This window comes from Nansenia antarctica (assembly GCF_963989245.1).
Source record: "Nansenia antarctica genome assembly, chromosome: 5".
Lineage (NCBI taxonomy): Eukaryota > Metazoa > Chordata > Actinopteri > Argentiniformes > Microstomatidae > Nansenia > Nansenia antarctica.
The window spans coordinates 68,159,544-68,177,394 of NC_137690.1; the positions used below are offsets into that span (position 1 = coordinate 68,159,544).

Consider the following 17,851-nt stretch of genomic DNA (forward strand, 5'->3'; position numbering starts at 1 on the left):
TGTGAAAAAATACTTTCTTGTGAAATATGACAACCCTAGTTGACTATCTGTGCAGTATAGTACAGTGGATTGTGTACATAGCCTCTATTGATGTAAACCAGCTCCTTACCTTCTTGTGATTTTATGCATCTATGCTTTTTCCAAAATGTGTTTCTTTTTCCTTTCCTAACACCAGGGGAGCCTCCCCTCCTAAATTTCGTTGTTTGGTACCTGTACTGTAGCAATGACAAATAAAGTCTATCTATCTATCTATCTATCTAATCTAGCTCAGCCCAGGGGCCATTGGCAGTCATCGTGATAGAAGAACCACATACTTTTGTCCATATAGTGTATCTCTCATGGATGATGTGGAATATCGATGACTACCATCAGATGTTGTGATTAGGGCTGCCAGTCTGTTAAAAATAATAATAATTGTTGATTCATTTGTTTCCATCAACTCATTAATCTACCAGTTCATCTGATGTGAGAATGTATCCCACATTCTCACATCAGATGAACTGGTAGATTAATTAGATTATTTTCGCCTTGAAAATTACGTTTTCTAATCATTTTTAGACAAGAAACCAAAAGTGGTGCCTGAACAATGAATGGGAAACAATGGGGCACTTCACAAGTTAACTGTAAAATGAAGACCTCCATATCGGAGGTGTGAATTACCATTCCCATAGATTAAGACAAGAGAGTACCAATTGATTGAACCGAGCTTCCTTGGTACAGCGTTCTTGTTTACTCGGCTACATGTCACTCTCTAGCTGTAACTTCCTGTTCTTGGTCTGATATAGAGGTCTAAAATAGGTCCTCAACTAAACCATTAGTTATTTAACCCGTTTGAATAATCAATGAATCTGTACGGCCCTAGTTGTGAGTGTGTTGAACTCTACTCTGATTTACACTCCACAGAGCATCTAGCTAGCATCAAGGTGACACCTCCCTCTCGCATATCTGTAAAAAGTCCTGAACATCAATCATTTGTTAGTGACATTATTCATACACTAGACACCCATATCTATCTGGGTGTCCTTTATTCTCATCCATAATGTGCAACAAATCATGCAGCTTGTCCAGATAGCTACTTTCCAGTAGCATAAAGGCAACCGACCGACCTGCATTGTCAATCAAACTGCAGCTCAACTAGGAGGTGCCACTAAGAAGATGAATTTCCAGATTAAAGGCTCTATTCTTTTGCGTCAGGAAAGAAACTGTTGTGAGGGAGGGACACACACTCACACACACACACACACACACACACACACACACACACACACCACACACCACACACACACACACACACACACACACACACACACACACACAACCACACACACGCACACACACACCAAACCCTGAAATTGAAATGCATTCATGGACATGCTATGAAAACAGCAATGTGTATGTAGTGGATTTGCACTAAACATTATGCGTAGTGAAACCAAACAAACATATTTCCTGCCACTTTGTTTGCTGTATCACTTGACTTTATTGTTCCAAACATGGTTATGCACGGTTATGGATTTAAAAATTGTACTGAATTGTATATAGACCAATTTTGTAGAGTGACTGGAATAATGTCCCGTCGACTGTGCTTTTCCCTCTCAGCCTTTCAACTTAAAATGTGTGTTAAGTCTCCCCAGGCCTCAGGGTAGCCTTCCTAAGCAGCTTTGGTTCCTCTCTGTTTGCTCAGTTTGTAGTGACAACCCGATCAACAGAATGTGTTGATAACTATTTACATGAGAGACTCCGCAGAGGTTATACATAAAAACACGTTTAAACTATCATCATGGCAGTCAATGGACACAATTCAATGTACTATGTATGAGTCAATTGTTGAATGTTTTTCATTTCATTTCACAATTTCTTTTTTTTCCTTTTTTTACATTGACAGCCTTGACTTTGAAAGTGTCCTGTAGGCTGTGTAGATTAGTAGGGGAAAATCGTATATTAATATTTTTCAATTTCAGGCTTCTGAGATAACGCAATTAGAAAACTGTGCAGGCATTAATATTTTCACGGCACTATTATATATACAGCATATACCCAGACAGTGATATCATGCTACTCCCTGTTTGATTGTTTCCCTGCATGATTTAGAACAGGGTGGTCTTGCGCACCACATGACTATGTTAGCCCTCTGAGCAAAAGCCAAGGCTTTAGCCAGGAGAGCAAACATCAGGTCAGAGTCAAGGTTATTCAGATAGATAGATAGACTTTATTTGTCATTGCTACAGTACAGGTACCAAACAACGAAATTTAGGAGGGGAGGCTCCCCTGGTGTTTAGGAAAGGAAAAAGAAACACATTTTGGAAAAAGCATAGATGCATAAAATCACAAGAAGGTAAGGAGCTGGTTTACATCAATAGAGGCTATGTACACAATCCACTGTACTATACTGCACAGATAGTCAACTAGGGTTGTCATATTTCACAAGAAAGTATTTTTTCACATTATTTTAAAGTGTCACAGTTTGCAGGCTTGAAAATGTACATGTTTGTGCCTCAGCACTAGCTGCCATACAATCCGTCCGGACTGTCCTGGGCCCAGAACTTAGGCCTTTTCTGTGTTCAGGGCCTTGACGGCCCTGTGGTAGAAGCTGTCCTTCAGTCTGTTTGTCTTAGCGGCCGGGGTCCTGTACCTCCTGTTCGAGGGCAGCTTGACAAAGTGTTCGTGCCCAGGGTGGGTCGGGTCCTTGGAGATCTTGGAGGCCCTCCTGAGACAGCGTGTTTTGTACAGCTCCTCCAGATAGGGGAGGGGGGCGCCGGTGATCCTCTGTGCTGTTCTCACGACTCTCTGTAGATCGCTTCTCTCCGCTGCCGTGCAGCTGTGGTACCAGTTGGAGATGCCGAAGGTGAGGATACTCTCCAAAAGGATTACTCTCCCTACTACACCTGGTGAATTGATAATTTACTTGCTTAGTCAAATGTATCGATTGTAAGTCGCTTTGGAATAAGGCGTCTGCTAAATGCCAAAAATGTAAATGTAAATGACACAATTATCGTCTGGGGCTGTTTTCATGGTTTGGGCTAGGCCCCTTAGTTCCAGTGCAGGGAAATCTTAATGCTACGGCATACAATGCGATCCTAGATAATTGTATGCTTCCAGCAACAGTTTGGGGAAGGCCCTTTCCAGTTTCAGCATTACATTTTACATTTACATTTTTGGCATTTAGCAGACGCCTTATTCCAAAGCGACTTACAATCAATACATTTGAATACTAAGCATGTGAATCATCAGTCCACCATTCGTGGCAGGAAGAGTAATCTAGCTCAGGCCCGGGGCCATTGATAGAAGGAGAAACCTTCTTCTACCACCTTCTTCTAAAACTTAAAAAAAAAAAAAAAAATGGAATACTGGAGGAACAGAGAAACAGTACAAGGGGGACGATAGAAGTTCTTAGGGACACAGTAGAGGGGAAAGCGGACGTCTTTAGGAGACGTAGTGCTGAGGGCAGAAGATGTCTCAGGAGGAGCAGTTAAGGTGTAACCTGAAGAGGTGGGTCTTCAGTCTACGACGGAAGATGGGTAGTGACTCTGCCGTTCTGACAGCCGTGGGGAGCTCATTCCACCAGCGGGGAGCCAGAGTTGTGAAGAGACGTGATCGGGCAGCACGACTGCTGTGCAGAGGTGGTTGGGCCAGTCGGCCAGCCGAGGTGGAGGAGCGGAGTGAGCGGGCTGGAGTTTGGGGGGTTACCATTTCCTTCAGGTAGGCAGGGGCTGTCCCTTTAGCTGCCTGATATGCAAGCACCAGGGTCTTGAATCTGATGCGAGCTGCTATCGGGAGCCAGTGCAGGGTGCGAAGGAGAGGGGTGACATGAGAGTGTTTGGGGAGGTTGAATACTGCATCCCATATGCACCCATACAGAAAGTGAGGTCCATAATGACGTGATTTTCCGAGAACTTGACTGGCCTGCACGCTCTGACCTCAACCCCATCGAACACCTTTGGGATGAATTGGAACGCCGACTGCGAGCCAGTCCTTCTCGCCCAACATCAGTGCCTGACCTCATTAATGCTCTTGTGGCTGAATGGGAGCAAATCTCCGCAACCATATTCAAAAGTAGTATATATTATATATTCTCTAGTAGAAAGTCTTCCCAGAAGAGTGGAAGCTGTTATAGCAGCAAAGGTGGGACCAACTCCATATTAATGCCCATGGTTTTGGAATGAGAAGTTCAACAATGGGTGTGATGTTCGGGTGTCCCAACACTTTTGTCCATATAGTGTATGAGATACTGAGGGCCTGGTTTGAGGCCTTATGCCACAACCCAAATATTTGCCTTCAGGTGTATTCACAAACAAAACTAGCAAGGTCACAATATCCAAAACCTTGTGATGCTTCAGACAAGTAACAGTATCCAATAACCATTAGATGACGCCACATTATTTTAATGATTTTATCCATAAACAATACGCAGTCAAAAACACAACTTAACATTAAACAGTCAACCTTACACACATACGCTCATGACTTATTAGTAAAAAAAATGCTGGGGTAAGGACCACCATTGTGTGCAGCTATATTCATTAGATTCTTGTGTGCACTGCAAGTAGTTAGTCTAGTAGACTATTTTCTTTATGCCTGGCAGAGGAGAAGATTAGTCTGCATTTATTATCCCCCTGTTCCTCTCCTCCTCTCCTCCGTGGGTGTTACCTTACAAGCCATTGTCCTCCTGTTCTGGTAGAATCAATTAACATGAATAATGAATGTAAAGCTACTCCGTTGCCTGTGAGCTGTACATTCTCCTCATTGTTTCCAGGCATGGAGATACAGTAGTATCTTTATCTTTAGTTAATTGTCGGTGCAATATAAGACCTTAAACTGTTTCAGAAATGGGGAAATAAGAAGTTCCTCTTCCATTTTGGTAGCACCATTTGAACTCTCTAATAATCCAACCCACTCCATATATGCTAAAACCTACACAGTCTTCTCAGATCTACACAAGTATCTCAGTATCAGGCTATGGTCTGAGATGAGGTGAAGGGATTTGGGAGCAATACAGTTTATGGTGTTTTTTCCTTACTAAGTATCCCCCTCTTGTGGTAAATACATTTTACTACTGTCCCAGATTTCGTTAGGTCATAGTTCTGAACTTCATCTCCACCCTGGCCTGAAGGTCCATCTAGTGGCTAGAAATAGTAACTTCATCCATACAATCTGGTGCATGAAAGACATAAATAAATACTGAATGAGGTTGAACACCATTAGCCCGTTGACAAATAACTGCACTCATTTCTCAATTCATTCTGGTTATTGGTCATCTACTCAGATGAGGCATAGAAAATGCAACTGGATAAGTCCCCCTTATGGAGAGTCGTTGTTCAAAGAGTCATGGATTGAGATACCTGTAGTTACTTTTATTTATGAGAAAACAGGCAGAAACTAGCACTAGAGGGTGCTGGTGTACTATGCAAAAACAACAGGATGAAACAATGAAAACGAAAAGACAGTGAAAGTTGCACCTCCAGTGTTATACTAAAAGGATTGATAAGGAGGAACTGCGATTAGGTCCATGGCTTTGGGGATAGAATCATGAATTGGGAATTTGGGCATATTTAATATTCCTACGCAGACACACACAGTATGTCCATCCGTATTGTTCATATTAGGCATGTTCATACTGAATAACTGTTATTCAGATCTATTCTATCAGTTAAATCAACTGATGTTGCAGTTCATGATAGGCTAGTCTTCCCTCCCTGTGACATTGTTTACGAATCTATTTGAGAAGATCGTTTATTTCCAGCTCCACCCAGCAGATTTCTTCGCGCGTAATGTCGTTGCCTCTTTCACAACCTTGCTTGCTTTCTGGGGGAGGGAGAGAGAGAGATAGTGGCGGACATAAGGTGACGTTAGAATTATAAGGTTCTATCTCCATTTTTGGTCAAAATTAAGTTTTTTACATAATCTGATCCATTAGGTGTTTATTAATGCCTGTGTGGTGTTATCTTTAAAATGTTGACTTTTGTTAGTAATTCATAAAATACAAAGGTTCCATCTCACAAAACATAATGGAATGTAAAAACTTTGACGCTCAATATCTCTGAACGACCCTAAACGGAGATAGAACCTTATAATTCTAAACGGAGATAGAACCTTATAATTCTAAGCTCACGATAAGGTGGACTGCAACGTGAACAAGGTTCGGCTCTGCGCAACCGAGGCACGCAGTATGCAGCTCTCTCTCTCTCTATGCAGGCAGCGAATTTGCGGAACCTAGGATGGTAGGGGAAGGTAGGGCAATACCGCTACCTGATTGGTTGGCGAAGCACTCGTGAAGAGCCCCCTCATTGGCTGGCGAGTCTCGCCAGCCAATGAGGGGGCTCTTCACGAGTGCTTCCAATCTCTTCACGAGTGCCAACCAATCACGTAGCGGTATTGCCCTACCTTCCCCTACCATCCCCTACCATCCCCTACCATCCTAGGTTCCGCAAATCCGCATCCAGGCAGCAGAACCGACAAGGGCACACAGTCAGAGAAGGGACAGACACACCCAGCGGAAATATGGTGCTCGCAAATGCGACAAGCAATACCCAAAAATGGTGCCAAATTAACCTGCAAGCATGTTACGGACATTCTGGCCAGGAGAGTGGAAGAAGACACTTAATCAAGAACAGGAAACTAACGAAATCACCTGAAAATGTTAGCCTATTATGAAATGGGCGACTGTGAAAATGCATTCTCTCAAGGCAGAAACCAAGTCGGTGCAATTTGAGAAAACAATTCGTAATGAGCCTATCGCTTTAACGCTTCCATGCGTAAAAGCAGTGTCGGAGCTCCATACAGACAGAACTGACCTCAATAATAGGTAATGTTAATGATTTTTCGTTCGTTTTTTATTAATCAATAAATGACATTTCAAATGTATTGTATTTCATGGGAAAAGATGGCGATCGGGTAGTCAGGTGACCTTGTTTTTCCTCCCCCATTACGAACAGAGGCGTGGATGTTTGCTCTGAAGGCTGATCTGGGGACAGTTTTGCATTTGGTCCTGTAGTTGGGTTTGAGTAGGAGAAGCTGATCCTAGATCAGGCTGTCTTATTATAAGAGATCAGATGGGTTTGTGTATCGGGGGTTATGTTATGTACATTCCAGGTACTACCCCCCTGCATGGACTCGATCATAGAGATGAGGAAAGGTATGGGTGCACCTTGTAGAGAAGTGCCACACCAAGATGTTGGCTTGTTTTTTGGCACAGGAAAATAAATGCGCTTTGCGAGATTGTCAACTACACACTGTTAGTTACCTTTTTAGACAAACTAGAGCATTATGCACGACATATATTTATGTACACCTACTTATCAAGTTAGGAAAGTCCCAATTAAGCACTTTTTTCGTTGTCGTGACGTTAGAATGATAAGGTTCTATCTCCATTTTTGTCAAAATTGAGTTAAAAAAAATACATAATCTGATCCATTAGGTGTTTATTAATGCCTGTGTGGTGTTGTTTTTTTTAAAAATGTTGACATTTTTGAGTTAGTAATTCATAAAATACAAAGGTTCCATCTCACAAAACATAATGGAATGTAAAAACTTTGACGCTCAATATCTCTGAACTGCCCTAAACGGAGATAGAACCGTATAATCACGTTGTGTCGATTGTAAGGCCTAATACATGTAGACATGTAACACTAGTCGTTAAAGTTGCCGATCTATTTCATGTCAACTATAATAAATACAACCAAATATTATCTAGAAAACCCCACCCAACGTTATTATAAGCGCCTTTTATTGGTGGGTGAGTGTGTGTAAATCCGTTCACTCTTGCCTTGGCGACTGTAATTGGTCAACGGTGACGACCATCCCGAGACACATTCCCGCCTACCGTGGAGATCAAGTTTGAATGAACAACAGCAGTCTGTCTGTCCAAGAGGTTGGACCATTTGCAGTAAATTACTTAGCAAAAAAGTGTGTATAGGTTACTTTACAGTTACCATAGCGGTTACTTAATTGCGTCAAAGATGGACATGAAGAAGAGAATTCATCTAGAATTGCGGAATCTCACGCCATCTCATGTAAGCTTACTAACATGACATCCTATTGTTTTTTTTACTTTTACATACAGAGATGTTGGCAATCGATTATGTGATGTCTTTAGACGGGGGATACGAAGTTTTTCGCGAGTTTAGGCTACAATGTTGCCATGATCAGTGGAGTTAATGGTTATATTGTTGCACTGCTGTAAACAGATGTCAACATTAACTGCCGCTGTGGATATGCCGATCTAACTTTAAAGGGGTTGAAAGCATGCGGAGGCTTGGAAGTGCAGTTTGAAGCGAATGCACCACAGTGTCTCTAAAACAAGACAGGCGCCGTGACCAGCCATGTTTTTAACTTTGGACTCTCCCACGCGCCCTTTTCTTTCACAAGTAGATCAATATCATTCTGCAACTTAATTCAAGTTCACGTCAATAGGCGAGATATTTATGATACATTTAGGCTATAAGCCTTACATGTTTGTGTCCTTGATTTGTGACCGTTCTGATCTGCTCGCTTGGCAATCGGGAGTTTTTCTCGTTACGCAGCAATAGACTGTAACCTCGAATGGTCGGATTATCATCATTATTCCAGAGTAACAATGTGCTATTGTTGTTTACGGTGCATTTAATTTTTTTAAAAACTACACTGTGCATTTGCATGTATTTTGGTTACGTAGGCCTAATTCACAATATATATTTTTTAGAACATTTGTGCATTTGGTTAGGCTATTCAAATCGTGTGCGAAAAATGTGCGTGTATGTATAACAGCTCGGTGTTGATATGCGACGCTATCGCGTGTAAATATGCTTTCTCTGTCACCAATAAGGCGCACGTTACCAGAGGCCAAATGCTGCCGATTGATCTTGTCGATCTAGGATAATGCAGGTAATAGCCTACACACACGATCATTTCTCAACCAACACGCGTGAATTCCTAATCAAAAGGAATAACGACCGTTTGGCCTCGTGTTCATCGTTAAAACACTCGGTGACTCGCATCCACCATCTATCTAAGCCCATAAAAACGCATTTTCGAGCCGCGGTGTTCCAGTTTCCAGATCTAGGACAAGCCGCCATTTTACCCGAGAAACAAAGGCAACCGAAGGCAATGGGTTAATTAATTGCTGATTGCTGCGTTAATAGAACACGAATGATAACCACTCGTTCCTGCATACCTTTAAAACAAATACTGCTGTATCAATCCAAACAGTCATCACGCAGGAGCCCAGCAACAATGTAACAGCCTGGCCTCCCACTGCCAGACAACTTCTAATGGGGCTCCGCTGCCCCTCCTACTCGATGCTGTGACCCAGCGCACGACTCGTAGGGTCGGTTTGCTCTGAGACCAATGGAAGTGAAATTCACCCGTTCGATTTGTCGAAATGCGTTAAATAATCTATGCGATTCTGGATTAGATTTGATATGCTGCACGAGTACACACAGCCATACGGTTATGGCTGGCAGAGAATAGAAGGATTGCAGAGGTTGCAGAGAATAGGAAATGTTAGAATAGGTATAGCATAGCATAGAGTACAGCACAGTGTTTTATTTGTACAGTATAGTATAGTGGATAGTGTACGTAGCCTTTATTTATGTAAACCAGCTCCTTTCCCTTCTTGTTTTTTTAATTTTTTTTCATTTTATTTTTTATTTTCCTAGCACCAGGGGAGCCCCCCCCCTCCCAAATTTCGTTGTTTGGTACCTGTACTATATCAATGACAATAAAGACCATTCATTCATTATGATCAGATACGACTTTGTATGGTGTTCAGTACTGTCTTTAGCCTCGATGTCCACGAATAATATGAAGAATTGTCAGGTTTCCTTGAAATTATTACAGCACTTTGATTCTATCCCCCACCACATTGTGAGACTGGAAGAGTCTCTGATTGAAATCACTGAAGTTACCTTGCACAAGAATTGACAAGTTTTTTTTAGTGTAGAAGTAATATGCCTAATGTTTTTCTTTTTTCTAATGAAAAAAAAATCAATGTTTCTAACAAGCGTCTGCCATATCACATCTCTCGTCTCTTTTTCCAGGTAAAAGAACTTGTGCTTGATAACTGTCGCTCCAATGAAGGCAAAATAGAAGGCCTCACAGATGAATTTGAAGAATTGGAATTTCTAAGCACAATCAATGTCGGTCTGACATCAGTTGCTAACTTGCCGAAGCTAAATAAACTGAAAAAGGTTGGTATTAAATACACAATTAAATACTAGTTCAGGTTCAAAGTAAACCAGTCGGTCACACGTCCCTTCTGATATTGAATGTGTTTTGTTTTCCTCAGCTTGAACTCAGTGACAACAGGATCTCAGGAGGGCTGGAAGTCTTGGCGGAGAAATGCCCAAACCTCACACATCTCAACCTCAGTGGAAACAAGATGAAAGACCTCAGCACAATGGAACCCCTGGTAAGAAGTGGGCATATTTTATGTTTCTAATTTTCGTTGTATGACTTAGTGGGTAGTGTTTTTACTTTGCTGTACTGTTCCCCACTGGTGTTGACTGGGAAATTGTGGTGGGTAACGATCGGATCGCTGTAGTACCTAGTTCACGGTAAGTAATTTCCTGGAACCAAACACTGCATGTCACTGGTTTTGCAGCTGCTGGACTGAAAAAATCAGGTGTAGTGCTGAGGCACAAACATGTACATTTCAAGCCTGCAAACTGCGACACTTTAAATAAATGTGAAATAACACTACTGTGCAATATGACAACCCTAGTCGTCTATCTGTACAGTATAGTATAGTGGATAGTGTACATAGCCTTTATTTATGTAAACCAGCTCCTTCCCTTCTTGTGATTTTTTTAAAAGTGTTTTTTTTTTCCTTTCCTAACACCAGGGGAGCCACCCCTCCTAAATTTCGTTGTTTGGTACCTGTACTGTAGCAATGACAATAAAGTCCATTCCATTCCATTTATAATGGCACCTCCTCTACAGAATCTATGGTTACTCCGATGTTATTATTCGCTAATGACCCATTTTACGATGTAAACGATCAATCGGGTACACTGTCAAGTTGCAACTACTTTGGGAGCTGACTGTAGGAAGTATTTCTCTTCGCAGAAAAAACTAGAGACCCTTAAAAGCTTAGACTTGTTCAACTGCGAGGTGACCAACCTGAACGACTACAGAGACAACGTGTTCAAGCTGCTGCCCCAGCTGACGTACCTCGACGGCTACGACAAAGACGACAAGGAGGCGCCGGATTCTGACGCTGAGGCTTACGTGGAGGGACTGGACGACGACGAAGAGGACGAAGACGAAGAGGACGAAGACGACGATGATGATGACGGTACGTTTTAGGGGAACGCAATGATACAGACTTAAAATATAGGTAAATAAATATATGGCATTATAGTGGTGGGCAAAGGTAGTTGTTTAGACAGGTGGCCTGACATTTTTTTCTATACATTATACTTGCATCCTGTGCACTCTATTTAATCCGGTTGTGTTCCCGGTCAAATCTGACCGAGAGCAACTTTCATCAATCATAAATATTGTGTTTTACATTTGATTGCCTCAAGGCCTTATGATATCCTCCACACTAGGCATTTGAACATATGAAATTGCTGACTAACCACTGGCATTGAATTTTGAGGTTTTAGTCAACTTTGTAACATCGGTGGTGTTCCCGGTCAAAAATGACCGCCATAGGAAATTAATGGATGACACAAGTTGTAACAAGCTACAACATTCCAGGATGTATCAGACCTGTTCAAATACCTCATATATAAAGTTTGACACATTTCAAACTAAACAATTAGGTGTTTGTTATGGGAACCCTTCTCTTTCCCGTGCTTATTTGCCCATCCGAACCAGACCTTCCAGACTAAACATTGAATTTTTGAACCAGATGAAGAGGAGATTGAAGTTGAACCAGAGATAGAGGAGGATGTCTCAGAATTGGAAGACAACACCGGTCCTGACTTCGATCCAGAATGTTATGAGACAGACGGCGAGGAAGAGGCCCCTGAGGAAGAGGCCCCTGTGGAAGAGGCACCTGAAGAACAGGCACCTGAGGTGACATTCCAGTCCAAGGGTGGCAACTTGCTCTGGTATTCATCCTCCAAGGATAGAGCAAGCAGAGCGAGAGTGGAAAACATCATAAGGATGACACCAGGACCAACGCAGTATGCTACATCTCGTGTGCATGACATCAAGTCCAGCTTCCAACTGTTTTTACCAGAGTCCATTGAGGAAATTGTACTGGACATGACAAACCTGGAGGGGAGGCGTGTGTTTGGGGACACATGGAGAGCACTGGACCAGGTAGACCTTCAAGCCTACATAGGTCTGTTGATTCTAGCAGGAGTATATCGGTCAAACAATGAGGCTACAAAGAGTCTGTGGGATGCGGAGTGCGGGAGGCCTATATTCCGGTCCACTATGTCATTACAGCAGTTTCATGTCCTGTCGAGAGTTATCCGATTTGATAACAGAGATACAAGACCTGCCCGCTGGCGAAATGACAAACTGGCTGCCATCAGGAACGTTTGGGACAGGTGGGTGGAGCGCCTACCACTGATGTACAATCCAGGCCCTGAGGTGACAGTTGACGAGCGCCTGGTCCGTTTCAGAGGTCGCTGTCCCTTCAAGCAGTACATCCCAAGCAAACCAGGCAAGTATGGAATCAAGATCTGGGCAGCATGTGATGCCAGGAGCAGCTATGCCTGGAATATGCAGGTCTACACGGGAAAACCTGTTGATGGAAGGCCAGAAAAAAACCAGAGCATGCGTGTTGTGCTGGACATGACAGCCGGTCTCAAGGGGCATAATATCACATGTGATAACTTTTTCACCTCATATGCGCTTGGTCAGGAGCTGTTGAAACGCAAGCTCACCATGGTGGGGACAGTGAGGAAGAACAAGCCTGAACTTCCCCCTGCGCTGGTGTCAACCAGAGGGAGAGAGATACTCTCATCAAAATTTGCTTTCACTGCCACACACTGTCTTGTGTCCTATGTTCCCAAGAAGAATAAAAATGTCATCCTGATGAGCACGGTACACAAAGACGCTGCTGTCAGCACCACAGAGGACAGGAAGCCCCAGATCATCCTGGACTACAACAGCAACAAAGGAGGTGTGGACTGCCTTGATAAGGTAATGTATATTTTCATCTATCATGCATTTTATTTTACTTTTATTCATGTGAAACAATGCATTTTTGTGTACGACAGATTCAATATTATTTCCAACCTCTTATTTATTTTTTCTTTCATTGCAGCTTACTGGCATGTACACCTGCCAGCGAATGACAGCCCGTTGGCCAGTGGCAGTGTTCCACAACATCCTGGATGTGTCTGCGTGTAACGCATATGTGGTATGGATGGCGATCAACCCAGTGTGGAATCGGGGGAAGAGTTCCAAGAGGAGACTCTTCCTGGCAGAGCTCGGGAAAGCATTAGTTACTCCTCTAATTCAAAGGCGCCAGCATCTTCCCCGCACACCAGCCTCTGCCAGTCTGGTTAGGAGTCAGCAAGCCCCAGCCGCTGCCCCAGCCGCTGCCCCCCAGCAAAGACAGGGGCAGAAAAGGCAAAGATGCAAGCTCTGTGCCCCTAGAGACAATAAAACAAGCCTTACATGCTACAAATGTGATGCCTACGTTTGCAAGGCACACTCTGACCTGATTACAAAATGCCACTCCTGTGGGTGAACACACACACACACACACACAGGCAGAGAGACATTGACCCTGACCACCGTTCTTGTGGTGTACCTCCTCTTTCAACCCAATCATCAAAATAGAATTATATGCACATGCAACACTACAGTAACAGCTATGATTGGGCAATGGTATAGTATATGTCCTGGCTTTCTTGCTTCTGCAAGCAAACACACACACACACACACGACTATTCATTCTGATGTTCTGTGAATTTGTTTTACAATAAATGTTCATTTTGGAATACATTTTCAGTGTCTATTCTTTCTATATTGCAGTTATTCAGGTTAACCAATAGTCTACATTGTTTATGTCTCATCACATTTTGCACAGTATATGTTGAGATGTTGAAGAACTGATCCAATGTGTTGTTTGGCAGAGATATATAGAGTTTCAGGGTGTAACTGGCCTTCTTATTTGAAATTCTCAAAAACGGAAATGAAATATTCAATTTCTACTGTGTATTTAGTCACATTACAGTAATTTGGTCATATCTATGTTCATTTTTTAACATCTCACAGGTCTCAGCTTTCACCAGGTACCAAATTTAGCAAATTTGACCATGTAGTTTTGGAGATATGAAGCAGTTAATCAGACCGGTCTAATTAGACCGGGAACACCAAGGATGGGGGGGGCAAACATGAACACAACCGGAGGGTTAAGTAATGACATGGAACCTTTGACCCATGTGGGAGGTCTTGGATTAGGTGGGTTCCCTAAATAGAGAGAAATATTGTCAAGAAATTACCTGGTTAAATATACAGGGGCACACCTCCCTGCAAAGCTTATTTTGCTAAAGATTGTTAAAATTTGAGGTCACGGAATTGGTGACAAAAGTTCTGTGTTTATGTTTTTAATTGAATAACTTGCTTAAGAATTAGACCATAACACCTGCGTGACACCTGAGTTTATGATGTTTATTGTTTGCTGAGAGGCCTGCGGTGATGCCCTGAGTCAAAGGATTGAATGACAGGTGAATGATGTCACAGGTCAGGTGGTGAAGAACATTCTACTACCTCTTCTCCTGGTCCTGAGTAAACAGTTTCTCTGTCCAACCGGTTAACACAGGCCTCTCTTGTTTCCAACTGCAGAGGTAGAAGAGGTTTCCGATGAAGATGGGGGGTCCAAGGGAGAAGGCGGAGGAAAGGACGATGACGACGAGGAGGGTGAAGAAGAGGAAGAGCTCAGTGGAGAGGTAAAACAGTTACAGATACCTGTGGAATGGCTACCTCGCAAAGTAAGCTTTGACCTCAAGGGTCTAACCAGGTTAAGTAAAGGATAGATACAATTATTATTACCGTACTTGTCCAAGATGCTAAATCCATGCCTTGAGACCACCGTCGGCACATCGAATTTCTAGATAATGTTTTTCAAGCAGTGCGTAGAGTAAAACACATTGCATCATTATTTGAACCACATATTTTTTTTCTCAGGAGGAAGAGAAGCTGAACGACAGTGAGGTAGACGACGAGGACGACTTTGGTGAGTAGAATGGAGGTGTCATGATTAGCTTACCGGGACTAAAGCCAGGCTGACACGGAGGTCTTTACAAATGCAGATTGTTCCGACTGATTAGTGTCTCATACGGCAAGACCAATAATCCAATACAGACCGTCTTGATGCAGTGTGTACTGCACCAGCAGACCCGATGGTGGCTCACACTGAGTGATGTGTTAGAGCCCCCCTCTCTCACTCCCTGTGTTTGTTCATTGCCAGGACAAAGGCAGAATTGGTGCTGGTCACAAACTAGTATGACATTTCAGCTGTAGCCATAGTCTTCTTATGCCCTGAGGAAAAAGCCCCACAAACATAAGGATCATTTGGCCACGATATCCAGGCGTTAACAACAGGGGCTGGCTGTTCTTAAGGAAGATGTTGAACATTGGTAGATATATTTTTATAGCAAAAAAAACAATATATATATATGTTTATATCAAAGCTTTGGTCCTGCCAGAGCTCCACATGTTTTGCTTCAAATTCATGGTTCCAAACCGAGAATTTGAATGTATTTTGTTGTTGTTGTTGTTATTATTATTGTTGTTATTATTATTAAGTATAGTCTCAAACGCATTCCCATTGGTTGGCTTCCTTTTTTATTCTTTCTTATAGTATTGTAGCAGCTCTCACACTGCGCAAGTAGAAAGGAGCCATGGCAAAAAAGAATAATAATCTGATGTCAGAATAAAAAATGGACGCGATCGTATTTTCACTTCATGTTGACCAACTCACACTATGCGAGTAAAGGCGTCACATTCAGCGCAGATGACCAGAGTTTACAGCCAATATGTACATTTTGATGTGAGAACGTGTTTGTTGCAAATGTGTGTCTGAAATCGCAGAGTCTCCTGGCTTAAGTGTGGGATTGTTGATGTTCTTCTATAGTGCAGAGGGGCAATGCATCTTTACAACATTATGAATACGTTCTAGCTGACTAAGCACAAATTCACTTTATTCCTCCATATTTCTACTTCCAGAAGAGGAGCGGGGTCAGAAGAGGAAAAGGGAGCTAGACGAAGAAGGGGAGGATGACGACGACGATGAAGATTAAAGATGTGCTCACCTAGCAACATTGTGACCTGACTGTTTTTAACCTTGTATTTCCACCCCCCCCCCTCCCCCCTCATCCCTGTTGTATTGGTCCACTGTCATATTGCAGTAGGAGTGGATAGTCACATGGGCCAGTTTGGTAAAGCGTTAGTTTAAGGAAACAAGTTGAATATTTGTTTTGGTTTATTTGTGGTACCATTTGAATCCCCGTATCCGCTTGTTAAGTCTGACGTCAAAAGTGACGTTTAGCCATTTCCGAGTCCAAACCAGAAATTCCCCGCACCAGAGTGAACTACAGCGGTAGAATGACAGTTTAATCGTTTTTTAGACTCGGATCTATTCATACAAGGGACACGGCACTTTCCCGTTTTCTCCATATTGTCACGGTATTTGAGCCTCGGAAAAGCGCTATATAAATATCATTTATTATTATTATTATTTCGGCATTTCGAAGACAGCGCCTCAGCCAACGTTGGACCCGGAAATACGTCACGACTTAACAAGCGGATTCTGCTGGTTACTGTCCTCTTAAAACCACTGGATGGACAGAAGAGGACATTTGGTTTTCTCTCTGTTCTTGATACTTAATAGTGTATACTGGTTTCTGATGACGACTTGTGTATTTAAAGATACAAAATTACCCCCCAAAAAAAGACAAAAAGAAAGAAATGCATCTCTGAATATATTTTAAAGTCAAAGTACTGGATTTCACGTATGACAGTTGCCTATATTTTCCTTATTTTATGTATTTTTATGTTTAAGTGTTTATGGTGTCATCAGTATATATACACACTGTGCTGTTTAGGCATGAAAACTATGTCTGCTTGATCATGCACATAATGACCAGTACAGATGTTTTTAAAAGCGTAGTTAAAAGGGACATTTTACTTTTTTTTGCCAGTCCACCGTTCATATGGTCTCAAAATGTCATTATTTTGTGTATACAAGCCATATAGGTATCTTAATAGCAGGCCTATATTTACTTCTGAGAACAGTCTCATGAGCATGCATTTTAAAAATGGTTTAAAAGTCAAATGTCCCTTTAAGAGTGTCTGCCCTCGTCAGAATGCTTATCCTCAGATCCTCAGCTTTGATAGTTCGGAAAATTACGTGTTATTTGTAAATAAATGACCAAATCTATTTTTTTCTATTCTCTTTGATAATGGCAGACATTTTACACAATGATCTTAAGTTGTAAATACAAACTGTAATAAGATATTGAATATCTTTGCTGTTTTACTGTAGGCCAACCTACAATAGGCAGTGACTCGTTTTAAGTAGAATTTAAGCTTGAATGCATCTTAAGCTTTTTTTTGTCATCCTTTTTCCAAAAATGTTACAAATCTAAATTCATTATTGCTCCCTACATGTTGAACTGTTCCTAGTCCATAATTGTACCACACATAAGCTGATATTATAGGTCTGATTGGAGTGTATGAGTTTGTCATGGTAATGCAAAGCAATTGGTCACAATATCAATGAATGCTCAAAATACAGTTATTCAATTCAAGCAAGGCCACCCTGTGCAATGGGACAACAATATTGTGGAAGGTTTTTCAGGGGAGACCGAATATGGTCTTCATCTCTGCATTTCCTTTTCTTTCAATGTTAACGGTCAAATAGGCCTACCTCAATGTTGCCCTTCTCCCTTCAATCCACTGTCAT

The 17,851-nt window shown here is 42.1% G+C and overlaps 1 protein-coding gene across 1 annotated transcript; it reads left to right on the top strand.

Moving 5' to 3' along the window:
- The first annotated feature begins 7,922 nt into the window (after positions 1 to 7,922).
- anp32a (acidic (leucine-rich) nuclear phosphoprotein 32 family, member A) lies at positions 7,923 to 17,851 on the top strand. The gene is made up of 7 exons (XM_080532448.1): positions 7,923 to 8,009; positions 10,014 to 10,163; positions 10,262 to 10,384; positions 11,041 to 11,269; positions 14,731 to 14,834; positions 15,073 to 15,121; positions 16,114 to 17,851. Exons 1-7 carry the CDS (start codon positions 7,956 to 7,958, stop codon positions 16,185 to 16,187), a joined length of 783 nt encoding a protein of 260 aa, XP_080388574.1. The 5' UTR covers positions 7,923 to 7,955; the 3' UTR covers positions 16,188 to 17,851.

Coding starts and splice junctions, on each gene's coding strand:
- anp32a (XM_080532448.1), top strand. CDS start 7,956: ATGGACATGAAGAAGAGAATTCATCTAGAATTGCGGAATCTCACGCCA. Junction 10,164..10,261: donor AGCTAAATAAACTGAAAAAG/GTTGGTATTAAA, acceptor TGTTTTCCTCAG/CTTGAACTCAGTGACAACAG. Junction 10,385..11,040: donor TCAGCACAATGGAACCCCTG/GTAAGAAGTGGG, acceptor TTCTCTTCGCAG/AAAAAACTAGAGACCCTTAA.